Source organism: Danio rerio, chromosome 8 (assembly GCF_049306965.1).
Source record: "Danio rerio strain Tuebingen ecotype United States chromosome 8, GRCz12tu, whole genome shotgun sequence".
NCBI classification, from domain to species: Eukaryota; Metazoa; Chordata; class Actinopteri; order Cypriniformes; family Danionidae; genus Danio; species Danio rerio.
In genome coordinates, this window is record NC_133183.1 from 8135228 (window position 1) to 8163172 (window position 27945).

General features: G+C 34.4%; 2 protein-coding genes across 5 annotated transcripts in view; both read left to right on the plus strand.

Annotated features, from left to right (window-relative positions):
- Window positions 1-10209, plus strand: part of vsig8b (V-set and immunoglobulin domain containing 8b) — a 35295-nt gene extending 25086 nt beyond the window's left edge. Inside the window, exon 8 of one of the 2 annotated variants that reach the window (XM_073909669.1) lies at window positions 7177-10209. In XM_073909669.1, the coding sequence (XP_073765770.1) occupies window positions 7177-7426 (250 nt within the window). In that variant the 3' untranslated portion in view covers window positions 7427-10209. The remainder of the gene's footprint in view (window positions 1-7176) is intronic. The other variant, NM_001130781.2, reaches the window with a different exon arrangement.
- A 3408-nt stretch (window positions 10210-13617) lies between these two features.
- tas2r202 (taste receptor, type 2, member 202) lies at window positions 13618-27918 on the plus strand. Of its 3 annotated transcripts, none has more exons than XM_021478328.3 (2): window positions 13618-13833; window positions 26766-27918. In XM_021478328.3, exon 2 carries the CDS (start codon window positions 26777-26779, stop codon window positions 27749-27751), a length of 975 nt encoding a protein of 324 aa, XP_021334003.1. In that variant the 5' UTR covers window positions 13618-13833; window positions 26766-26776; the 3' UTR covers window positions 27752-27918. The 3 variants fall into 3 exon arrangements, with proteins under 3 accessions (XP_021334003.1, XP_073766017.1, NP_001094099.1); XM_073909916.1 differs by having other exon boundaries at window positions 13658-13868; NM_001100629.1 differs by lacking the exon at window positions 13618-13833 and having other exon boundaries at window positions 26777-27751.
- The last annotated feature ends 27 nt before the right edge of the window (window positions 27919-27945 follow it).

Genomic DNA, 27945 nt, shown 5'->3' on the forward strand with positions numbered 1-27945 from the left:
TGCAAAGTTTCTTATAGTCAGTAAGTTAAAGGAGAAGTATCAAAAGACATTGAGCAGACAGTCTACTAATACTCAAATGGAGCATAAAAATAGTGTTACCATCAATTTATTAACTTAAAAATCAGTGTTTTGCTCAAAAATCAAACTGTTTAAATTATGACACATGACTTGATACTGGCAAACTGTTTCCTTGAAATGTCAGAAGTTTACCAGCAGAAGCACATAATTGTAGTGCATGACTAAATAATGGCTAACAACAAATTTCTTAAATACCTGACTGACTAGTCAATACATTTGCCAATCACCATCCAAAACCACACCCAATATAATTGATATCAAATGGATTACTGGTAAATAGGCGTGTGAGTTTCTTTTTTAAGTTTCTCTATTTAATTTTGGAGGTCTCTTGCAATAAAATGTTGATTTACATCAAAAGTCAAAAAACACTTTCATTTTCATGATGCACACGGCAGCATCAGCCCTTTTTCCTCAACTGTTAATCTGAAATGTTTCAAGAATCTGATCTTTATAAATCCCTCCCCCTTCAACAGCTTACTCTGATCTTATAGGTCAGATGTCCCAATCTGTTCTGATTGGCCAACCGCTTCCATCACATCCGAAATCAAATGCGCTCTGATTCTGTGCTTGTAATATGCGAATCAGTCATTCACTTTCCTTCCATTTAGTCTATTTCTAGAGGTCGCCATAGCCAAATGAACCACCAACTTAGCCCCAACCCAGTACAGGGAAACATCCATACACACTTGCACTCACACACTCATACACTACGACCAATTAGTTAACCTAATTTACCTATAGCACATGTCCTTGGACTGTGGGGGAAACTGGAGCACCCGGAGGAAACCCATGCTAACACAGAGAGAACATGCAAACTCCACACAGAAATGCCAACTGGCCCAGCCAGGAGTTGAACCAGTGACCTTTTCAGTCTTTGAGGTGACAGTGCCAACCACTGAGCCGCATGCCACTGCTAAACAGTAATATAAACAGTAATTATGGTCTCGTTAACCATGTCAATTCAAGCGTGAGTCCTCAACCTTACAATGATGACAACGAGAACCAAACTCTTCTAGGCGTCAGCTACAAATACAGTGTTTGACTAATGTCAAAGTAAACATTGTTCAGAAGCAGTCACTGAAAACCATATAGGCTGGCATTATGTAAATAATCAAATCTATGTGCTGTAAATTTGTAAAGGAAGAAGGAAGTTCAAAACGGCTTTTTTGGTATTTTTAGACATCTTCCAGGAAATTAGGTTGGGCCGGTGGATAGACTGATAAGTTTGCATTTTAAATGTTCAAATAATTTTACACACGTGTGTATAGTCTGGGGTTTAATGTCAAAACTTTTACATTCAAAAACCATGACATTTTACACTTAAACATAACTCAGTTATCAATAGGCTACTATATACACAATAAAAAATGTAAATATTAATATGCAAAAAAAAAAAGTATGGTGGAACATGAACGTGATATTTCCTCTTCTAAATCTTATTGGGGTAAAGTTAGTTTTATATTCACACATTCGGTTTTTCTCCTTAATATTATATTTTCAGAAAAGTATTATTTGCCAATTCTAAATGGGGAACTCATATTAGTAGAGCATGACTATCAAAGTACAACATTGTTCATAGTCAATTAAATAGTGTTAATGTTGTTTTGAAAGCATATTTGCATGCTATTTCTGACTGAATATTCAAAATAGCATGGTAAACAATATTGGGAGCGTGTCAGAGGTCGTGAATGAATGTGTGAAGATAAAATCAACTTATGTGTTTTATTGGCAGTTGTCATACAACTTCTAGGTGCATTAACGCCATTAGGAGTGTGGGCCATGATCGCACATACTGTACAAACCAGCAAACAAAAAACTAAACAAATAAAGTCCTTCCTACCTTTCTTTTATCTTAATTCTTTATCTTCCAAATATAGCATTACAAATTCTATTCAGTGCCCATTTGATTTATTTTAGATCAAAATAGTCAAATTAAAATTTATTGTAACTATTTTAATGTGTTCAATTTATTATATTTTAATATTTTATTCTATAATTTTCAAATTCAGTTTTAAAAAGTATAAATATTGTTGTGAAAACTGTACATTAGATAGAGCAGAATTTACTGTATTTAAAAACGTAACAAATGTTCCTAATATCAAACATTTTCTAAATAGTCTCTCAATATTTTGAATAGTTATTTTGTGCTGCAAGAATTTTAAACAAAATAAACAGATTTATTGAGATTAACTATTTAATAATACTTCAAGATTTGATTCCCATATTGAATAACTTTTGTCGACCTTTCAATGATCATTTGAAATAAATAAATTAAATAAATAAATAAATAAATAAATACATCAAAGTAGCACAACTTAATTTTCCATATAAATAATTTAAAAAAAATTGAAAAAAAAGATTAACACGTTTCCTGATCACCAAATTTCATTCATTCATTTTCTTTTCGGCTTAGTCAGGGGTTTTTAAAACTCAAGTCCTGGAGGGCCGGTGTCCTGCATAGTTTAGCTCCAACTTACTTCAACGCACCTCCCTGGAAGTTTCTAGTATACCTAGAAAGAGCCTGACTGTGGTTCAGGTGTGTTTAATTGAGGTTGGAGCTAAAATATTTAGGACACCGGCCCTCCAAGACCGAGTTTGGGCTTAGTCCCTTTATTGATCAGGAGTCGCCACAGCAGAATGAACCGCCAACTTATCCAGCATGTTTTATGCTGTGGATGCCTTTCCAGCTACACCCCATCACTGGGAAACACCCATACACTGTCATTCACACACATACACCATGCACAATTTAGCTTACCCAAATGACCTAGCGCATGTCTTTGGACTGTGGGGGAAACCAAAGCACCCTGAGGAAACCCACTCCAACATGGGGAGAACATGCACACAAAGAAATGCCAAATGACCCAGCCAAGGCTCAAACCAGCGATCTACTTTGCTGTGAGGCAACATCGCTACCCACTAAGCCACCGCGCCCACCAAAAATTACTGAAATATTTTAAATATTACATGAATTTAATCAAACTTCTGAGTGATTATGTAACACTGCAGAGTAATAATGATGTTGAAAATTCAGCTTAGCATCAAGATATTAAATGCAACATTTTACATGTGAAAATATACTAACATGGAGCAACACGGTGGTGCAGTGGGTAGCACAATTGCCTCACAGCAAGAAAGTCGCTGGTTTGACCCTTGGCTGGGTCTGCTGACATTTTTGTGGAGTTTGCATGTTCTCCCCGTGTTGGCATGGGTTTCCTCCGGGTGCTCCAGTTTCCCCCACAACTCCAAAGACATGCACTATAGGTCTTATTGGCCGTAGTGTGTGTGAGAGTGTGTATTGGGTGGAAGGGCATGAGCTGCGAAAGCATGTGCTAAGTTAGCAATTCATGCTGCTGTCGCAATCCCTGATTAATAAAGGGACTAAGACAAAAAGAAAATGAATGAACATACTAACATAAAATGTTTATTTGAAATGTTATTTGAAATGTTTTTACCTTATCTTAAAATCGAACAGATGAAGCCTAAGGGGAGCATAACAGAGGTAAAGAAAAATATTCAAAATGTTGGGGTTTTTACTATGCAATTGCATTTAAATCTAAACGATTCATTTAAACTCTTCAAGCTTTAAATATTTTCCTTTCACTTTTAATAAATCTTTACCTAAATCTGTATCTTATTGGCAGGGCCAGACCGAATCTGCGGACGTTTTTTGCTATTTCTGCAGAGAATTTTGGTAAAAATCTGCGGACTTTTGCGGAATTATTTTGGGAGTATCCAGCGGAGTATCATAACTAAAACCTTAATATATGAAATAAAAAGTAATAAATTACTGAATAAAAACTGAATAAATTCAGATTTACACATTTACTCAGGTAAATAAACAGAATTAATAATGGGCTAAAAATCTGCAGAATTCTGCGGAAAATCTGCGGAATTTTGCACACGCAGATTCTGTGTGGGCCTACTTATTGTGGTAAAGATGGTTTTAAATAAAGACTTTCTTTAATATTATATTTTCATTATTAGAATTAGAAAACTTTATTGCCCACACCTGTGGAAATTCATTTTTGGCCTCCCAAACATAACAAATACAAAAAACCCAAACACAGAGCACAAACACAAAGCTTCCTACACCACAGATTACCAACACAAAACCCTAGACATACAATCTACTTCATGGTCATTTATTCAGTATGGTAATGGCAGACAGTATAAAAGATTTCTTAAAAATATTTGTTTTTGCTGTGGGTACTCTGTATCGTCTACCAGAAGGAAGCTTTTCAAATACATAATAAAGAGGATGAGTTGAGCCCTGAACTATCTGTGGGGCTTTCCATCTGATCTGGTTTGTACAGTTCCACAAGCTGCTTCTGGGGGTCCATTATGATCTTACTAGCCATATTAAGCCATATTATCTGTGCAAGTTTATACTTGCTTCTAGCTCCAAGATGTCCGTACCAGCAAGAAATATAAGAGGTAACACGTTCAACCAGACTGGTATAAACCTTCCTCAGAATACCCTTACTAACATTAAAACTATTTAATTTTCTTAAAAGAAAGAGTCTCTGTGTTGCCTTCTTGTAGATATAGTCTGAGTGTACACCAAAAATTAAGCCACTATCTAAAATAATTCCCAGATACTTAAAACTGTTTACAATCTCAACGTTGACCCTCAATAGTAACTGGATGACATATAGGCTGCCCTTGCCTACTTATTAGTTCCTTAGTTTTCAAAGCAATAAGTGACAAAGCCCTCTTCTCGCACCATGTCCTCAGATGTCCTATCTGCTCAATAAAAGCCCTCTCTAGCTCCTCCTTTCCCTTGACTATGCGCTTGTTAAGTGTGACGTCACGCGAAGCAGCTTCCGACTCCAAGTGCTCTATTCAACTGAATGGGGAGATTCATGAAATAGTAATAATAAACGTTTACAAAGCGATTTAAGGCTTCCGAAAATCACGATCGCAGTATATGTCCATGCCTAATATCCGATGGCCAGAAAGTGATTAATTTTTTTATAAATTGTTAAATTTTTGGTATTTGTTATGCAGCAAGCCCAGAGATTGTTGTGTACACTATGATTTTATATAAAAACAACTTTAATGTGTGATAGGAATAAAACATTATCATAAACGAATGATTTCTCCACTCAAATGAATAGTGGCTTGGACCCGGAAACAGTATTACATGCGTCACAAACACGTCACCACTTAACAAGCGGATAAGTCCAACCACAGCCATGTCATCAGCATACTTGAGTAGGGTGATGTTGCTTTCAGAAATCTTCATTTAACTTGTATAAATCGAAAACAATGCAGGTGATATAACACAGCCTTGGGGTTCTCCAGTGTTCAAAACAACCACTTCAGATATTAAACCCTGTGCAGACACTCTTTGAGGACGATCAGTTAAAAATCCTTTATCGATAACACTAGGTGCTCATTAATTTTAAACTTTAATAATCGATCCGATAAAATGTCAACTTTGACAGTATTAAAAGCTGAACTAAAATCAATAAATAAAATTCTGGCAAAAGCACCAGGGTGCTAAATGTGTTTGCTGATCATATGGAGCAAGGTTAAAATAGCGCGCTCTATTTTGACGGTCCATGCGCAGAGAGCAAACCGCAGGGCGCAAACGCTTTCAGGGCGTGTCAGAACGCATTTTTGATAATTTAAGGACGGAAAATCTGCCTTGCGCTATGGTGCATGGTCTAAAAGGGTTGAGTTTATTTTTTTAATGAGTTATAGGTGTGCTCTGAAAATAAACCAATTAGAGTCTCATCTCCCATTCCCTTTAAGAGTCAGCTGCGTCGCGCCATAAGCACATTCGCTATATACAGGACGCAAAGTAAGTCCAAGTGGAAAAAATGAGCATTTCACAAGCAAACAGTTAACAGTTTTTAACAGAAAACTGTTAAACAGAGCATCTACAGCGTGAGAATGAGAGATAATGGATCTACTTTCACATTCGCTCTTGGATAGGGAAACCTTTACGCACAGACATCAATTAGTCTATAAATAATTACTTTTGTTTGTTAAGCGCAAATATTCATTTCATATCTATTTCTAAATTCAGTTCTAATTTCCAGCAAACGAATAAATGAATAATAATAACAAAATGTGCTCAAAAACCTGAGTTATATCCTAAAACACATGCTGTGCCCCATATGGTCTAAAACCTGACAGGTGGGCAAATCTAAGCTTGTTTTTAATAAAACAAATATAAATATGACTATATAATAAATAATACTGCTAATAATAATAACATTACACAAAAAGCAAATTGTTATAAATGAACTGAAAAAGCCTCCCGAGATGAAGACATTTAAAAGCAGTGATTTTTCCTATTTATGTAGGCTAGAAAATAATATCTTTTGTTATATTTTAATCATTTATATTTATATCCTATATCTATTCTTATTATATCCTATATATATATATATATATATATATATATATATATATATATATATATATATATATATATATATATATATATCCTTAATATTTACATTTTTTCATATGTAAAGATATTTGCCTATTGCTCTCTTGTGTGTATTAAGCAGAGCGTAAGCGAGGCGCAACTCTGCGCAGGAGTTTAGACCGGGTTAGTTTTAGTAAGAATGAAAAATCTATTATAGTTTCTGAAAAAAGAAACGCGCCAGCGGTACGCCTCAGAACGCCTTCCTTTTTAGACCAGAACGCCTATGGGCGCACAAATGAGCGCTAATGCATTTGCTATTTAAACAGCGTAGCGCAACGCCTCAAAACAACTCTTGCACCAAGCTAAATCTACCAAAAGACTGTTGCGCCGCGCCTTGCGCCACACTGCGCCGGGTGTATGATAGGGCCCAGCGTCTTCAGTACCTCTCTGTGTTTTATAGGCAAACTGCAATGGGTCTGATCCCAAATGGCCTAATACAAAAAGTATTATTTGCACATTCTAAATAGTGAACTGACATTAGCAGCTAAACACATGTGCAGCATTGTTTATAGTCAAATAAATAGTGCTAATGTTGTTTTTTAAGTAATACTGGCATGCTATTTCTGACCGAATATTCAAAGTTGCATGGTAATCAACATGGGGACTGTGAACGAATGTGTGAATGTAAAACCAACCTTAATCTTTATCTTTAGGGAGGATGCCGCCGCTCCAGACAGTCGTCCAGGAAGCCGATACTCCAGCTTCCGCTCTGTAACGAAGTACAACGTCCATCCGGGACTCAATTACAGTGCTGTGGGCCCGGCGGGGAACATGTCGCGGGTGGGATCGGGACGGAGCAGCACTCACACAGAGCGCAGCAGAGTCCAGAGAGAAGTCAGCATGATGGCCTCTGATCACAGGCCGGCTCTCTCATATGACAGCAAATATGGATACCCCGTATAACCGCTGACGTCCTGCCAGGGGACACACACATGGAAATATTGCAATACTGTGCAACTCCAGTGCGAGACTTAAGGAATGTTCACTTTACGGATAGACATCTGCTAATGTGTACTATACACTGAAATAAAATCATTCATTGCATTTATGATTATTTAAGGCAAGTGGTGGCAGAATTTACATTTGAAGTCAGAATTATTAGCCCTCCTGCAAATCTTATTTAAATATTTCCTAAATTATGTTTAACAGAGCAAGAAATCCACAGTATTCACAATATTTCCTATAATATTTTTTTCTTCTGGAGAAAGTCTTAACTCTTTTATTTTGGCTAGAATGAAAGCAGTTTTTATTTTTATTTATTTTATTTTTTTCATTTTATGGTCAGTATTATCAGCCCCCTTAAGTAGTATTATTATTTGTGATAGTCTACAGCAGTGATTCCCAAAATGGGAGCTATTTTATTAAACTATTAGAACCACCATATTTTATCCATAACTAACTGGAGAACAAAATAGTAGTTCTCACTTAGCTGATGATTGATTATAAAGCTTGTTTAGCATGCTGTCCTGGGAGCGAGCCCTGAGCTCATAAGATCCTCGAGCCCGGGGCTCCCTCCTGTTTGCAAGGCGGGGGAGGAGTTTGAGCTCAGGGTCTCGAGGGGATCTCTGTAGATCTGCTGTAGCAGCTAATGAACATATAGTGATTGCTCTTAAGAGATAGCTACTTACTATGAGCATGTCTATAGTGCCAATTTGGATTAGTCAATTAACTTCAGTTGCATGTTTTGGACGGTGGGAGGAAACCTGGGAACTTGAGGGAAACCCATGTAAGCATGGGAAGAAAATGTAAACTCTGCACAGAAACATCAGCTGGCTTGGTAAGGACTAGAACCAGTGACGTTCTTGCTGTAGGAGCAACAGTGCTAACTACTGGGCCATCGTACCACCAATCTAGGAAAGGAGGAGGAGTAGGGGAGGAAGGGGGGATTCTTCAAAACAAAGATGGCTGTTATATGGAACTCAGGGTATTTATAGTGGCTTAAGAATCACCTGATTGGTGAATCACAAATTGAATAATGCGGGACAGGCTGCAAGCAATCATAAGCATGTGATTCTCTCGAAATGTCACTAAATTGAATACTAGTATCTTAAAAAATAACTAGTCAAATATTATGTACTATCCTCATGGCAAAGATAAAAGATAAAATCAGTACAGTGAGTGACATTAAAATATAAAAATTACCGCCACAAGTGGCAGCACCACACATTAAAGGATTAAGAGCATGTTTTTAGTTTGCAATTTGCGACTATGCCGCCTGGGGGCACAAAGCGATGTGATGGATGGAAATATACAGTAGCTGTATAATCAGCTACTTTTAAATAAAGATGAAATAACGAAACAGCATTATTATTCCTCCATTATTCATTAATACTTGTTAACAAGCTTTATTATCATTGTAATCTTGTTAAGTGAAAAAAGGATTCATTTTCAAAAGTAAAATTAAAGAAATAAGACACCAAAATGAAAGTACAAACATACATACAAATAAGTGGCCATAAATAAATAAGTAAATAAATAAATTAAAAAATGCAGTGTTTTAGCATAAATATAGGGAGATGTATATTTTTTGTTATTTTAAAGTGATAGGACTAAGACAGTCAATAATTAAAGCTTTTTCATTTACGTTTATTTACATTTTTGTTGTTGAACATATTTTACTATCTCATTTTATGTCTTAATTATTGTACATAAATAATAAATGAATAATTAATTAGGCCTAAAAAAATATTTATTTAAAAAGACATTACCAGCAAAACACAGAGAAACAGTCCGACACATGATCTAAAGGGCTCTTAAATTGTTTAGAAACATGTTGAAAAGAATCTTTTAAATATAGATTAGGGAAAAAATATAAAAGGGGGCTAATCAATCAGGAGGGCTAATAATGTTGACTACAACTGTATATGGCCCATATAAATTGCTTGCAACCACCTTAAAAAATGTAGTAAATCCAATGAATCTTTTGTTTTTGATAGCTTTGTACGAGTGTGTGTTTTACACACATTTGCAAGTGGAATATTGTGCGCTTTTTGAGATTATGGTCATGTGAATATATTAACTAACTTTTTAATTACTTTAAAACAAGCGGCTCAGTCTATTTAAGATTGAAAGTAAAAACTTAAGGGGTATCCAAATAGTTGTTTACTATATAGGGCGGTTTTGTATAAGAATTATTTTGAATAAATTATTAATTAGCCTACATTCATTTTTTTTAATTGTTAAATTGTTTTTAAAAATGTAAATATACTGTAAAAAATTTAATATTGCAAAATTGTAATTAGCAAATAACATACTACAATAAAATACTAAAAATATGAAATTATAGAAAAGATACAAATTATGATAGTATTTTACATGATATTACCGCTTCAGCCTTTGTACATCATATTATCATGAAGTAATTATTATATTTTTTTACATGCTAGAAACTGTTTCTACACCATTATTCAGGGTCTTTAAATTGGGTGTATGATCAATTGTGTTTATATATGTATATTTATGTTTCTATATGTTTATATCAGCAAATTCATTACATTTTTCCAATCATTAGTTTAATGAACCTGACGGCACGTGTTTTTATTTATCTTATTCTGAGTATAAAAAGAGCTGTCTGAGCAACTGCACAAGGGCTAGAAAGATATTTTTGATATGTGAAAATGATATGACACATCCTGTTCCTGTTTTTGCCTCAAGTAAATCTTATTCATAAAGCACTTTTCACAAAGGACACTGTTTCCAAGAGTATTTATATTGCATTAATAATGCCTGAGCTTGTGTCCTCATTCGACAGTTCAATGCATTAACCTATTTAAACTCCCAGTGATACAAAAGGTTTAGAATTTCTATGTAAATGATGTGATTAGTTTGTTAAACACTTCATTAATTAAATCAGATGGAAAAAAAAACATATATGATCATCTTATTATATCCATTTTCATTTCTTAACATTCTTTAAAATATATTTAAAAGCATGTACCAGAATGCTTTTAGTTTATTAAAATATTTTTGGGCCTTAATTATTATTAATAGTTATTTTTTTATTATGACAATAGCATAATATTATTGTGACAACTGTACAATAAATAAATAGAGAGCAGAATTTACTGTATAAATCAAATGTTACAAATTATCCTCATTTAAAAACAAATATTTTCTAAATATTCTCTCAAACCATTTGAATGGTAGACTCTCATCCACAAATAAATAAATGAATAAATAAAATATTTTTTTTTCCATATTGATAATAAAAAAAATTATATACAATCATTAATTTTCCTTCAGATTAGTCTGTACTTCAGAGGTTGACAGTGGAATGAACCACCAACTATTCCAGCATACGTTTTACGCAGCGGATGCCCTTCCAGCAGCAACCCAGTACTAAGAAACATCCATACACACTCATACACTATGGCTAATGTAGTTCATCCAATTCCCCAGGCGCATGTCTTTAGACTTGTGAAAAACCGAAGCAACCACGAAGGAAACACAGGCCAACACAGGGAGAACATGCAAACTCTACACAGAAATGCCAACTGCCCCAGCCGGGACCCAAACCAAAGACCTTCTTGCTGTGAGGCTACAGTGTTTACAACTGAGCCACCTTGCAATCCCAAAATAATTATATTTTAATAAAGAAAAAAAAGGATTTATTTATATATTGCATCCGGAACGTATTCTTAGTGCTTCACTTTTTCCACATTTTTTTTTTTATTTATGTTACAGCCTTATTCCAAAATGGATTCAATTTGTTTGTTTCCTCTAAATTCAACACACAATACCCCATAATGAAAATGTGAAAAACGATTTCTTGAAATTGTTGCAAATTTATAAAAATAATAATAATAATAGTGAAAAACAAAACACAAAAAAATAATAAAATCACATGTACAGAAGTTCTAAATTGAGCTCAGGTACATTCTGTTTTCACTGATCATTCTTGAGATGTTTCAGCAGCTTAATTGGAGATCACCTGTAGTAAATATACATACACAGATCAAGTCAGAACTAAGCTATGGTCACGTTTGACTTTTCTCCCTATAGACTTCCATTCATATGCACGCGAATGCGTCAGACTGGAAACGCAGGGTCATGTGTCAAATTTCGCAGGTTGCTGCGATACAAAGTTAAAGCTTGGTGAACTCTGACCTGCGAAATCGCATCACTTGACAGCGTGAGACCAATCGAGGATTAAAACATGATATGTCTGGACAGAAATTTAAAACATGGAGCAATCACTCGCTTTTTTAAATGTCTAAAAAGCTTGTTTAATCCCGCCCCTTTTCGCACCGCCGCACAACAGAATATCACATGCTCATTATTAGCCGCCCTGAATTATAAGCCTCGTTTATTTTTTTTTTTTAAATAAATAATTGTATTCAAATTATTGTATAACGATGCTTTGTTCTGTAGACAGTCGGGCTAATAATATCGACCTTAAAATGATTTCTTAAAAATTAAAAACTGATTTTATTCTAGCCAAAATAAAACAAAGACCAAAAGAAAAAATATTATCAGACATACCCAAAATCATTTGGGAAATATAAAAAAAAATAATAATAATTCTGACTTCAACTGTCTATAGCACATTTCCTGATCACCAAATATAATACAATATTATGTGAAATATATGATGACTATAGAATAATAATACCATATTGCTCATGCGCCAAGTAATTATTGCTCATGCGACGAGTAATAATCATGCTGAAAAAAAAATCCTGCTTTGCACCAAATGAAAATGCAACATTTAACATTTAAAATTATAATAAATTCATTTTTTGACGTTTCTACTCTCTTACGATCAAATAAATGAAGCCTAAGTGGAGCATAACAGAGGTAAAGACAGAAAAATAAAACGAAAAAGTAAAATTACATTTAAATCTAAATGATTCAAAAGTTTAAACCACTAGTGAATATGCAATTATTGTGATTAAATTAGCTTTTTCTTTATATACACGTGTATATATATATATATATATATATATATATATATATATATATATATATATATATATATATATATATATATATATATAATGTAATTGAATGACAGCACAAATGTTTTAGCCTACATCACTGGCACAGCATTGAGTGACTGAAATTAAATCAGGGTAAAACAGGCCATTTTTCATTCTCCAGTTTGCATGCTAGTGGCTGCATTCGCACAAGCCTTCATTTAATACCTTGTGGTTTGTTTTTTTATTTCTTTCTTTTTTCAGTCTCCGGCTAACTGTTTTTCCCCTGAGATGCACCTGCTCTGACAAGCGTTCAGCTCAAATCAGCTCTGTGATTCAGAGATGATGGGAAGGAAATTGTTTGCTGTGTTTGATTTGCATTTGCAGGTCAATCAATGCATGGCAGTAACTTAGCTGTGCAACAGCGCCCCCTCCTGCTGCAGTGTCACTCCCGCCCTCATCGCCTCATAATGGCCCATTCTTTTAATTTCTATTTATTTCAATATTATTATTGTATGAACGACATATACAGAACAATGTCAGTGGTATACATAAAAAGATAGGAAGAGTATAATTATATACAAGTGCATAGACTCAGTAAGTATAACAAAGTAACAAAAACAAACTAAAAATAATAAAAAATAATGCAAGGCCTTGCTAACTCACAATCACTTAAATGTCTAACAAATACACAATTTTTACAGCAGTTTTATTTGTACTCTCCTTAAATGGTATTTATATAAATATTTATTAATATTACTAAATATGTGACTGCTGTGGATTCATGTCTAAAACTGGATTATGTTGGATTTGTTTATTTCTTTGACTGCTTACACTGTATACCAGCAACTACGCCTGGAACTTTCTTCAGTAATGAGGTTCAAACAACTCAGAGATTGTGAAGCCTGTGTGGTAATTTAAGGAAGGGTTATACGGTAGCTCGATTAATTCAATGGCAGCAAGAAAGAGCACATTATATAAAAAAAGAGACAATATGAGGGCTGACGAATCCCATATGTTGAAACATTTTCACAATCATAATGATATCTGTCATTTTATTAGTTTAGAAGTGACACAAATCAACTAATGTTACAAAAATGGACTGATTAAAACTTACTGATGTTGGTGCTGTTGCTTTGTCTCTCTAACAAACAGCCTCAAACTCGATCCCTGGAGGGCTCTGTAACTCTAATTAAAGACACCTGATCCAACTAATCAAGGTGTTCAAGACTACTAGAAACTATTAAGCATGTGTGGTTGAGCTAATGTTTGTTTCTTGATTCCAAGAACGCGGAGAACGTACTTCATATCATGCGGAGTGAGCATGACGGAGGAGCAGGTTACCTCGGAAGAACGAACTCGGGGGACTGCGAGAACAGAGAACGCGATCCTGCTGTGAGAAATGAAATGCCGTTCTTTCCGATGGTCACGTGAGCTTAAAACAGAAAATGATTTAAGCATTGCAGCATTCATACAACGATTTGTTGTTTTTCCCGTTTTCAATATATATAGCATGCACAAAACCCTTACAAATATAATTTGCACAATACAAATAAAACCGATTTTAACTCTGTAAGACCTGACGTATCAAAAAATAGATAGAAAGTTCAAATTTTCTGGAACTGGAATTATTAAACCAAAATCAAAGTAAAATCCAAACGCAGCCATGCATACTTCTGGCTACAAAATTCTCCAGAAACGTTTTTTAGAATAGTTTATTCACTTTTTTAACGTGAATGCAATGTGTTGTTTTTAAGGCAACAGGTTTACTCACTATTTTTTATCTAAAAATACTTTTCACAGTGTTGTAAATTATTTTTGTATCATTTTACTTCATATGTGAGCACAGAAGGCAAAGCAGTGGTGCAGTGGGTAGTGCTGTCACCTCACAACAAGAAGGTCGCTGGTTTGAGCCCCGGCTGGGTCAGATGGCATTTCTGTGAGGAGTTTGTATATTCTCCCCTTGTCCGCATGGGTTTCCTCCAGGTGCTCCGGTTTCCCCCACAGTGCAAAGACATGTATAGGAGTATTGAATGAGCTAAATTGTTCGTAGTGTATGTGTGTAAATGAGTGTGTATGGATGTTTCCCAGTGATCGGTTGCGGCCGGAAGGGCATCCGCTGTGTTAAACCTTTTCTGGTTAAATTGGCGGTTCATTCCGCTGTGGCGACCCCTGATTAATAAAAGGACTAAGCCGAAAAGAAAATGAATGAATAAATGAATGAATGAATGTGCCCACAGATTAGTTGATTTTGAAATGCGCATGATGGTTTCTGTCATTTTCTTGTCTTTTAAAAGTGACACGAATCAACTTAAGTCACAGTATTCATAAAACTGATTAACAAAACTGATTAGTGAAACTTCATATTCCTCATCAATCATTTTCTGGTACATCTTTGTGAGCTGGATGAAATACCAAATATACTATTTTTAAATGTAAATTAAGAATTAGTTTCCTTTCATCATAATATATAAAGTTGAAAATTATTAGCCCTCCTGTGATATTTTTCTTCATCAAATATTTCCCAAATGATGTTTAACAGAGCAGGGATTTTTTTGTTCACAGTATGTCTGATGACATTTGTTTTCTGGACAAAGTCTTTTTGTTTATTTCGGCTAGAATGAGAGATGTTTTCAATAAAATAAAATAAAAACATTTTAAGGTCAATATTATTAACCTCGTTAAGCAATATTTGTATTAATTTGTCTACAAAAACAAGCCATCGTTATCCAATGATTACCCTACTTACCTAATTAACCTAGTTAAGTCTTTAAATGTCTCTTTAAGCAGAATACTAGTATCTTGAAAATATATAGTCAAATATTATGCACTTTCATCATGGCAAAAATAAAAGAAATCAGTTATTAGAAATGAGTTATTAAATCTATTATATCACTCCTGTAGTTCAGCAACTTTCTGGCTTCCTGTTAAGTCACATATTGATTTTTTTTATATTCTGATTTTAACATACAAAGCAGTGCATGGGCTAGCACCTGACCTGGCAACTCTGGCCACTCCCACCCAAAGTTTTCGTTCTTAAACTGGACAGTGGTGGAAAGAGTACTGAAAAAGCATACTTAAGTAAAAGTACCATTACTTGCCTAAAAATGTAGTGTGAGTAGAGTAAAAGTATCTGTTGTAAATATTACTCAAAGTAGGAGTAAAAAGTAGACCTTTTAAAAGTACTCATAAGTAGTGAGTAGTGAGTATTATGCTGTTGAAAGTTGATGCGTTTCCATGTAATTTGTGTATGTGTGTGTTTAAACGTAACATTCTGTAGTGCATTTAGTTATTGCTCAGCAGGCACACAACGTCATAAGACGTCAATATTAGGTTAGATTTAGGGTGTGATGTCAGGTGACCAAAATTCAATGTCTAGCCAGCGTCTAAGGACAACATTATTTTGATGTCCAATAATGACATCGAATGATGTTGATATTTGGTTGATTTGAGGTTGTTAGAAAGTGACCAAAATCCAATGTCGACCCAACATTTTAAACCAACGTCCTGTCAAATACTGACATTTATTTATCAGGTAGGCAACCAAAATTCAACGTCTGATAGACGTCATAGTGGTAACGTTGAAACAACGTCAAGCTGTAACATCATTAGACGTTGACATTTGGTTAATTTGAGGTCGTTAGAAAGTGACCAAAATCCAATGTCGAGCCAACATCTTGAACCAACATCCTATTGACGTCAAATACTGACATTTATTCATCAGTTATGGCAACTAAAATTCAACATCTGATAGATTCCATTGTGTTAACTTGATCCTGGAGGGCCGGTGTCCTGCAAAGTTTAGTTCCAATCTCAATTAGATGCACCTGGGCTAGCTACTCAATCTCATACTAGGCTTTCTAGAAACATCCGTGCAGGTGTGTTGAGGCAAATCTGCAGGACATCGGCCCTCCAGGACTGTGTTTGGGCATCTCTGATCTAAACAGTCTCTGAGCCAATGCCTGTTAAGATTTTGAACATCTTCTTGGACACTTTTAATGCTTCCAAACAGTTTGCTGCAATGTAAAGTGCACATGTCTTGAGGTAGTTCAATATGATGCAATTTACCTTTTATGTGTAATTTAATTGGACAGGAATTACAGGACTGATTTTTCAAATTCCCATAGACAAGAGGAAATAAAGTAGTGACTGTAGGTTGAAGGAAAGTAGTGGAGTGAAAGTACAGATGCAGCACTAAAAATGTACTCAAGGAAAAGTAAAAGTACACATTTTTAAAACTACTAAGTAAGTTACAATTTCTGAGAAAAAAAATACTCAATTACAGTAATTTGAGTATTTGTAATTAGTTACTTTACACCACTGCAACTGGACTTTTATTGAATCAGCCACGCTGTAAACTAAAGACGGTGGTTGTGCTTTTTCGTACAGTGACCCTAAGCTATGGAATGGTCTAGCCATCAGCATCAGGAATGCCGTTTCTCTGGAATGTTTTTTTTTCATAATTATTTTTTCGGGGTTTTCACCTTTATTTTTGATAGGACAGTAGAGAGAATTGACAGAAAAGCATGGGGAGCAGAGAGAGGGGAAGGATCGGCTTATGCTTGCGAGGCGGAATCGAACCCGGGTTGCCACGAGCACCGGAGTGCATGTGTCGACACACTAACCACTACATCACTTGCGCCGACTCGCTGGAATGTTTTAAGAGACTTCTCAAGACTCACCTTTTGAAAGTTGCTTTTAACTTAGATTGATTATTTTTGTTAATTTTATCATAAAATTTTATTGAATCGTTCATATTTTATTGTTTTATTGTGGTCTTTTTTTTACTGTTTTTATTGTTCTGCTTTTGTTAACCTTGTATGCCTGTAGCGCTTTGGGTCTTAGAAAAGCGCACTATAAATAAAAGTTATTACTATTATTATTATTATTATTATTATTATTATTATTATTATTATTATTATGTTTAGAAATATGTGAAAAAAAATCTCTGTTAAACAGGAATTGGGGAAAAATATAAATAGAGGGCTAATAATTCAGAAGGGCTAATAATTCTGACTTACACTTTTTGACCGTGTACATAATGCAAACATGAAAATAACTATAAGGTGTTTGTGAGCTTTAAGATGTATTATTGAATACGCTGGTTTATGAGAGTACAAACAGTATACAGTAGGTTCTGCTGATTATCCAAGGCTTTAATCCATTGTATCTGTGGGTAAAATGTTAGGGTCATGCAAGTATTCTCACTATCAGACGAGAGAGAAAAGCGACTGCTGGGTTACTAGGAAACCAGTAGAGCTTTGGCTGAAGGCGAGAAGCCGCTTTCACTGTTCTCAACTGAATAAACTGAGATCAGCAGAGTTCTTGAAGAGCAACACGCTTTTGTGGTGGTGATGATAATCAGCTGATTGTTAATGGAAGACACTGCAGGTGAACAGTGTTTTAAAAATAAGTGATTATAGTAACATACAGTGCTGAAATTAAATGAGTACACCCCGTTTTGAAAATAAATATTTTGATCCATTTCTCAGTGGATATAGGTCATATATTTTGGTGCATTTGATCAAAACAGATTTATTTAACACATATTTATTAAAATATATTTAAGTCATCGAACATCTTTGGAAAAAGAAAGATTTACATTTATATTGAGGTTAAATATTGGGGAAAAAAACTGACAGACTACAACATTTAAAAAAAAAATTATATAATTTTTAGTTTCCCTTGAATTTTGCTGTTCTAAATTTTATAAATTAAACTTATATTTGGGTGGACTACTTTTGGAGTGTTAGCATAAGTTATTTTGTTAGATTAGCTCTAGATTTGGCTTCAGTACTGACTAATCTAATGTATCTGCACAAATATAAAATTGTAAAGCGTCCTATAGATAATATATTTAAATGAGAGATTTGTGAGGGATGTACTTATATATGCTGAGCACTGTATTTCTCCGGATTACAATGCAAACATTTCTTGTATTACAATGCAAACATTTCTTGTATTAAGTTTTCTCTAATTTTGTGTTTAAATATGCAAATGAGACACTGTTTCATTGAATATGCGCTAATATGCGACACTTCTAGCACAATAATATGAACATTGAGTGATGACGGATTCATTTATTTATTTTTTTTACATATTAGTCAAAAGTTTTTACAAATAGGATTTTGAGTATCTTTGTTTAACACTCCACTAAGGAAATACTGCAAACAAACTGATTATTATGCATTTATTTATTTGTTTGTTTGTTTGTTTATTCTGACATTTGTTTTTGTATATTCTTTCTTTTGTTTGTGTATATTTTAAATAAATTTATTTATTGTTTATTTATTGTTAGTTTTTTGTTTGTTTGTTTGTTTATTCTAACATTTATTTATTTTGTGTTTGTTTAACTTTACATTTGTTTGTTTGTTTGTTTGTTTGTTTTTGCATTTATTGATTGTTTTTTCTTATATTTATTTATTTATCTATTTGTTGTATATTCATTTTTAGATTTGCTTGTTTTTTCATTTGTTTATTCTGACATGTATTTGTTTGTTTGTTTATTCTCTTATTTAATTATTTATTTATTAGTTTTTGTTTGTTTATTCTTATATTTATTTATTGTTTGCTTAATCTAACAATTATTTTTTTATTGTTATTTGTTTATTTATTATAGAATTTGCTTGTTTGGTCATTTGTTTTTTCATTTATTTATTTATTTATTATTAGTTTTTTATTTGTTTATTCTGACATTTATTAATTTTTTGTCTGCTTTTGTTTTTTATCATTGCATTTATTTATTTGTTTGTTTATACTGTACATTTATTGTTTGTTTGTTTACTCTTACACATATTTATTAATTGTTTATTTATTGTTAGTTTTTTGTTTGTTTATTCTGACAATTATTTACTTTTGTTTGTTTGTTTAACTTTAAATTTAGTTTTATGTTTGTTTATTTTTGAATGTATTGATTGCTTGTTTGTTTCTTACATTTATTTATGTAGTATTTATTTATTTATTTTTAAGGTTTTTTGGGCCTATTCTGAAATTAATTAGTTCATTTATTCTTACATTTATTTACTGTTTGCTTGTTTGTTTATTTGTTTGTATGTTTTTAGATTTATCTGTTTATTCATTTTTAAATAGATTTTGCTTGAATAAATCATAAAAACCTTCAGATTGCAAATATACAAAATGTAAGTATTCTTGCCTTAAACACTGTAATTCAACAATTCAAAGAAACCAAACAAATCAATTCAGAAAGGCAGATTAATTGTATTGTCTTTAAATTAATCCTATTTTTCAACTAAAGAAAGTCAATTTTATCAAACTGATGAACAGAAACAATGAATTGAGTGAGTAATTGATGACAGTATGTGGTGGGTTTAAAATATGCTGACATGGTTTCATGTTTTGATACAGATTTCAAGTTTTTTTTTTTTATAGCTAAAGGCTGTCTTTGACCCCTTATGATTAAAGGGACTATGCTGAAAAAAAAAAATGAATGAATGACAAAGCAACAGTATTTTAGGCTGTTTTCTTTCAAATAGACTGAAGTAAATAAAATGAATAATAATATAAAATAAAAACTTAAAAAACACTTCAGCGGTCTTATTCCAGTGAATGCATGTGAATGTTAGGTGAGAGACTCATATTTGTCTTGTGAATGAGGTGAATGAGTTCTTCTCCTCTCATTAAGGGTCTCGGTGATCTGTGTGCCAATTAAGCAAATAAAACCGCTGAACATCCGGGCCACATTAGCACAGGACGCAGGCAAAGCAGTTCAAGAGCCACAACATTTGCCTGTGATTTACATTGGCTGCATCTGAATAATTATACAAGATCATCTCATAAAGAAAACAGAAGGTCTGTGCAGGTGCCGTTGAACATATGGTGAAGAAACAAAGATTATTATGTATTAAAATATTGCCGCCTTGCAGTCATGAGTCAGAAGTTTTCGTTTTAGAGATGAAATAGAGACTTTTAAATGCGTAGACTTTGTCATCTGAACAGAAACCAGTGTTATTTTAGTATTATGTACCTACGATACTAGTATTTTTGTTTTGAATTTAGTATTAATTTATTATACACTCAAAAATAATGTTTAAAATGAGCTGAAACAACACAAGTCTTGATTATTTTTGGGACAACTTAACTGTTTTATGTTCAATCCACTTCAATTTGTAGAGACTAAGTTAACTTAATTTCTTCACTTAACACTAATTTCTTTGCAATGTTTTTGTGATCATTTAAAAAGGTATAAATGCCGTAATACCCTAAAGAGATAACAGAAAAAAAATTACATTCACCTAAGTTCCTGATGACATATCTTAAGGTTCTAGTTAGCATTAAGTTGTTGTTTGTTGATCAAATTAAATAATGATCTCTTGGAACAAACCAACATTTAAAAAAAAAAAGTTTTTTGTTGCTTGTTTAAGTGACTTGCTGCAACAACCTAATTCTTGAGAGTTTTTTGTGACAACTTAATTATTCTATGTTCAATCTACTTTTGTTAATTTAGCATAATTGATTTGTGTTGGGACAACATGGATGAATTGTGTGGAACCCTGCATTTTTACAACGTGTTTTTTGTAATGAAAATGTTTTTGTGATCTTTTAAAAAAAGGAATAAATGTTGCAATACCATGGTAAAGAGATGGTACCAAAAAGAAAATCACAATCACGAAGTTTCTGATTACAGGTTTCAGTTAAACATTTGGTTATGTCTGTTTAAAAAAGTAAAATAATGATCTCTTGAAACAAACCAACATTTAATAAAAGGATTTTTAATGGATTAAAAAGAGCTGCAACAACCTAATTCTTGAGATTTTTTTTGTGACAACTGAATTGTTTTATGTTCTACTTACATTTGTTACATTAACTTAATTAATTTGTGTTGGGACAACATGAATGAATGGTGTGGAACCCTGCAATTTTAACAGTAAAGCATGTGAAAATAGTAACAATTATGAAAGAAGGTTTAACAATATTAACCTCTAATCTTTGCCCATTTCCTTTCAGTTTTGGTGTAAAAGAGACAGATTTCCTATTTTTGCTGTATTTAACAAAGGCCTTTAATAAATCTAATTTACTCAAATATACTCAAATCACATACTATAAAAATGAAAAATTGCAACTAACCCTGCAAATAAAACATTTGCTTACCGTTCCCATTAAGGTATAGAACATTATTTTTTAAATATTCTAAGAATATTCTAAATATTTTTAGAGGTCTTCATGTCGTATTTTTTTGCATCAAAACCTTTTTAAAAAGTTGCAGTCTCATGTAATTTTAAAATTCTCAAAATAGTATTTAAAATGTTATTAGAACATGTATGAGAATGTATTTCTCTAACATTCTTAGTATTTAAAACATTATACTTAGTTCATAGAAGGTTTAAAAGATAATTCTTTAGGCATTGTATTTAAATTGGATGAAATACCCAGATTTAATTTTTTATTTTTTTATTATTTTTTTAGAACATTTCAGGCTTGTTTTATGCTAATGCTATGCTAATGTTCTCAAAACATTCTTCTTTTCGGCTTAGTGCCTTTGTTAATCTGGGGTCGACAAAGCAGAAATGACAACAAAGTGCTTTAGACAAGTGTTTGAATTTTGTGTTGCAATTTGCACGAACGTCACTACTGAAACTGCCTGTGATTGGTCCGTTTCTGTGCGTCATTACCAGATAACAATATTTGCTCTTTCCGTGAGAAAAATGCTTTAGTGTTTAGGCGGGCCGATCCCAAAACATCTCCCGATTATCCTACTCATTGCTGCTGAAGTGTTTGCATTCTTTAAGACTTTCTATTGTGTGAATTAAGACTGCATGAAATGTCATAGAAGGGAAGTGCATTTGGTTATGCGCACTTAGAATGCGCACAGAAATCTGCGCTCTATACCGAATTAGGTTCTCTTTCATCTAATGCAGCTTGAATGGTTTAAAATGATTTAAACGGTATCCTTTAATCAAGATTGTTAATGAGCCTGGCATGACAAAACATGTTTTAAAGCTCACTGTCACATCGTATGCTACTTTCTCAGATATGAAACGCATTGCAAAAAAATTGTTATCTTTTGTTGGGCCAGAGTGGGCCAGGCTGCTGATTGGGTGGGCCCGGCCCACCCTGGCCCCCCCGTGGAGCCGGCCCTGGTTTTGAGTCCAAGTGAACCATGCTCTGGCACACCTTTTCCAACCGGGCCAGGGCCGGCCAACTTAACCACGACTGAGCCCAATTCAGAGTTCTCACACTTCTCAAATAATCCAGGAAATGAGCCTGTGTACAGTTCGGATAGCATAGTGGGAGTGTGCCTTAAGAGTTTTAAGTAAAAAAAAAAGTATAGTGCTAAAACAGTATATTCGGTAACACTTTACAATAACAGTACATGAATAATGATGTATTAATATGTAAACTAAACATTAGCCCCTTTCACACAGTGATACCGGTAAATATCTGGAAAATTTCCGGAAAGACTTTACCGGTATATTGAAAAAAGCGCTGTTCACACAGGCGAGGACGTTACGGAAATTTTCCGGAAAACAGCATTCACACATCCATTCCAAAATACCGGTAAATTCTGACATCATTCACCACAAATGAGCTTTAAACGGCTGCGCTTGTGTTTGTAAACATTTGACTAAATTACAAACTCTGTGGATGATCAATATTGTGAACAACTTTCGCAGGATCACTTTCTCATGTCGAGATGTTCATAATATGTGCGTGTGCAGGCGCTCATAGGCGCACGCAAAGCTTGAAGGTAAACAAACAACGGCTTATCATAAGCATCTCATCGATGATTATTTACACAGTTGGCATTAAGAAGAACATAAACGTGATCTGACTAACTTCTAGCAGCTAAATGTGTCTGGAAAAATATTCAAAGGCTTTTATCCTCACAAACCACGCGGATGTAAATGCGTCTGACTGTTGTGATTGGCTAAAGCAGACGTCTCACGTCAGCACGTTCTAGACGTGCACGCGCTTATTACGGGAATCTTTCTTCTGCATTCACACAGCGCAGCATTCCGGCAAATTGCCGGTAATGTTACAACTTCTCTTTCCGGAAAATAGCCAGAACGAATTTACCGGTATTTTCAAAAAGGACCTGTTCACACATACAACCTTTCAGGAAAATTGCCGGCAATTTTCCGGAAAGGTCTGTATGTGTGAAAGGGGCTATTACTTTATTATGAATTAATGATGAGTTAAGGTATGCACTAATCATGAATTAACTTTAACTACAACATGATTCACATGAGTTCATGTGTGAATAATGGCTACCTTAATTACTTGTTAGTTCATGATTGTTTGTTAATTAATGTATTAATTACCACATTAGTTTATGCTTAATTTAACCATGATGAACTCATGATATGTTTATGTATAATTATGTTGTGACTTTACTTGGAGGGGCACATCATCATTAACCAATTCTTAACTACTCATGAACTCCTTATACACGTCCAACTAGTGAGTTTACACTGAATAACAATAGAAAAGTGTTCTGTCAACATCAACATGAAGAGGAGTTCATAAGTAGTTAAGGATGACTTAATAGTGATGTGCCCCTCCAAGTAAAGTCATGACATAACTATACATTAACAGCTCATGAGTTCATGTGGGTTACATTTAGCCTAAACTTAAATGTTAATGAATACATTAATTAACAACATGTACTAACAAGTAATTAAGGTAGCCATTATTCACACATGAACTCATGTGACTCATGTTGTACTTAAAGTTAATTCATGATTAGTGCATACCTTAACTCATCATTAATTCATAATAAAGTAATGTTTAGTTTACATATTAATACATCATTATTCATGTACTGTTATTGTAAAGTGTTACCGTATATTCTTGTAAACATACTGCAATATTATTTATTTAAAACATTTAATTTTATTTTTAGTATTTTATTAACTATTTTTGACAGTACAGTATTTGACTTTCTGTTTGTGTGTGCATATCTATATTGGGGTGTATTTGTGTGTAAAACCAAAAACATAAAGTTCAACAGCTCTTCAAAATCCACCACAAATGTCTGGATAGTGGTTAAAATGACTAGTCATGCTTCTGTGCCATAAAACACGCTGCTTTAAATATGGTTACGGTCAGCATATGAAAATTGCCTGACTTCATAGCTGCTGTATAAAAGTCAGCCGGCTATTGTAGAGCTTTCAGCAGCAGCAGACCAAAGCAATTCAGCATCAATTTTCTCCCTATCATTTACCATTTCTTTAAAAATGCACTTTGCCATGACGACAGAACATCATTTTCTGGTATTTTTATTCTCTAAATACACAAGGAACTCTAGCACTGTGCACATGAGGAAAAATATTTGAGACTTGGAAAATAAGGTACTGAAATGACTCTGCTCAGATTCAATTAATCAATGCTTTTAATTCAAATATTCTATAGATGATAAATAGCAAGAGATAACCTGAAAAAAATGTGTAATTTGCTATTAGGATTTCTGACATTTCAGTTGCTGATTTTGCATATACAGTTTGAGAACAGTGTTGTTTTAATACTATAAAGTATTTATATTATTTTGAAATAGCTTTTCTTATATTAAAATATTTTGAATTGACAACATAAATAGAGGAAGATTTTTAAGGTGATTGTCTTCTGAAAGATGTTTTGTTGTGCTGGTTGAAAGTCTCTTCACATTTCAATAGTAATGATTAAAGTAAATGATCTAAATGTATTTATTTGTAATTTTATATTTTGGGTGAGGCAAAAGACTAAAAAATGTTTGTCGTCGAATTTGTTGGGCAGATAATTCCCATAATTCTGATAATTATGATTCTCATAAACAATAATAAAGTCCTCGTGCTGCAGGAATTAGGGGGTTTGCTGAAGGGGTTTGCGTTTTTAATTAACTATGACCGTTTGCGTTCATTGAACAGTAAGAGTGAATAATAAATCCATGTATAACAGTCCCTTAAATGTCACGTCTCGCTTTCAGTTTCGGGCTCTGGCTTGTTTTGCACTCACACTACAAGCGTAGAGCGCCAAAGCCCAAGTGAACCGCGCTCAGAGAGCCCGATTCAGAGCACTCACACTTCTAAAACGATCCGGGAAACGGACCAGGGCACTATTCAGATAGCATAGTGTGAGTACGCTCTTAGAGAGTAGCATTTACAGCAGATCTGAGAGCTGTGTGGCAGTGGAGGATTTCCAGTCCATAATATTGTAGTGATATTAACGAACTGTAAGCTTAGTAACTAAATCTTTCTGACTAAGGTATGTCTTTAAAAACTGAAAGAGTACTGCTGACGATACTAACCATCTGAATAAACAAACAAAGAACATTGATTTGAACACTTACCAAATATGTAGAGACAGGACAATCCACACCAACTGGAACTGCGTTTTTTTTTTAAAAGGAGACAAGCGGCAAATCCGGATTTCACCATTTCCAGGGGCTAAAAGCTCTCGGGTAATAAAAAAATTGCGTGTTAGCAGACCACTGTAATCCATATATATGGGTCCACACGTGAACTGGGCTCTTATCGCGGGGAAATGGAAACAAAACCTTTGTTGCGGCACATCACTGGCATTCCGTGTCTCCAAACAATTGTTCAACTACTTGTTTAAATTACGGTTGGCAACACAATGTGGATATTAATGAAGTAGCATCTCGTTCACAAGTTTTTCTCATGAATTACGCCCCATTCACACAGGGCGTCAGTGTTAACGCTTCCCATTCACTTTTAATGGGTGACGTCAGGCGTTGCCGAACTGCATTGTGGATCCGTCAGCGCCGCTTTAGAGGCGTTGCTCACTGCAGAAGTAGGGATTAGCTCAACTTTTCAAGCGCCGACAGAAGCGTCAACCAATCAGATCGCTGTATGCAAATACACCAGCTAGACTGTGGCCTATTGCTGACTGAATTTCATTGGCTAACGCTTCTATGACGATCGTTTCAGCCTCAACTTCAGACACGCCTTCAGTCAAGCGTTGACGCTGAAGCCCCGTGTGAATGGGGTGTTATTAAACAGATGTGCTGAAAACTGATGTCACATTGTACCAGCCGGTTACAGACAACCAATCTCCACACTGGAATTTACACAATGATCTCATCGCTGTGACATTGCCTCAAAATTATATTTTTAAACCCGAAGAACAAATAACAACACAAAAACATTGAGTTTTCACTTTTTAGCTAAATATATATGTGTCCTAATAGTGTTTTTAGCAACATGGGACACATAAATGACTGTCAACATCATAAAAAATGCATTTCAGTGTTTCATGATCATTCAATAACACAATTTGTCAAATCTCTTCTAAACAAACATGAAAAAGAAGATAACAACGGTTAACAACTGTTTTTTCACTGAAGACATCTTCTTTCTTGTGTCCACTAACAGACCTCATCATCATGCTGTCGACTCAAGACAAACTGGTGGCCTGGCTGCTGATCGGCGTACTGGCGATCCTGACCATCTTCTTCAACATGTATCTGCTTCTAGTCAACTATAGAAGCTACAGAAAAAAGCACAAGCTGAACCCGGCAGACTTCATTATTACAGCAATCGCCATTGCCAGCATCTCCCAGCAGGTCCTGACGTACTCCTGGCAGACCATGGATGTGATCGACACCGTTTGCCAAATCAGTCTGGTGGAGGCCATATTGTTAGTCCTCGTTTTCAGTGTGAAGCTCATCATATTCTGGAGCACGGCCTTTCTGACTTTTTACTATGGCACGAAATTAGTTGTTGAGCCCGTTCATTGTTACACAAGAATCCAAGAAGCCATTGTGAAACACGTCCACATTGTGTTGACGGTGATAGTTGTGAGTGGCTTTGCGAATTGCGTTCCCTTATTGAGTGTGTTGACGTATTACAATGGCACCACCGAATTGGGCGATTGTGGGTCTATAATGCCAAGCGATACGCCTGGGCTTGTCTACGTCTTCTATTACGTTGTAATTTCTGACATCATTCCGGGAATCGTTATGTTCAAATGCAGCATTTCTATATCGTATCACTTGGCGAAGCATCTTCTGGACATGAAGGCGAGCAGCAATGGCACTCACGGGCCTAAACTCGGCACTCAGATGCGGGTGATCAAGATGACGCTCAGTTTGGTGTTCGTTTACAGCTGTTTTGTTGTTGTGGACATTTACACGCAGACCACGGTGGTGTTGATGCGGCAGAACACACTGGCTTTGATTATGCTGTTCGCCAGTATTTACACCACAGTCAGTGCGTTCGTGCTGATTTATGGGAAGAAAAGCTACTGGAAGGAGTTGATCGCCTCTTATAACCTCTTTTTAGACGAGTATCCTTGTTTGAATAAAATGAAGGTCGAGGAGGTCAAACATGAGCCGCATGAACACAGTCACGGGCACTAAATGGTCTGTGGAGATGCTTTAGTGCACTGTATATAAAATGACATGTCATGATAGCAAATGTTTATATGTTGCTTTAACGTATTTTAATAAGTTACTCAGGTTTCAACTAGTTTTTTTTTAGTTATGAAAAGTTTAACTTGTTATTATTATCAGTTTGATTAATGTAAGTTGAATTGACTAGAAAATGTTCATTT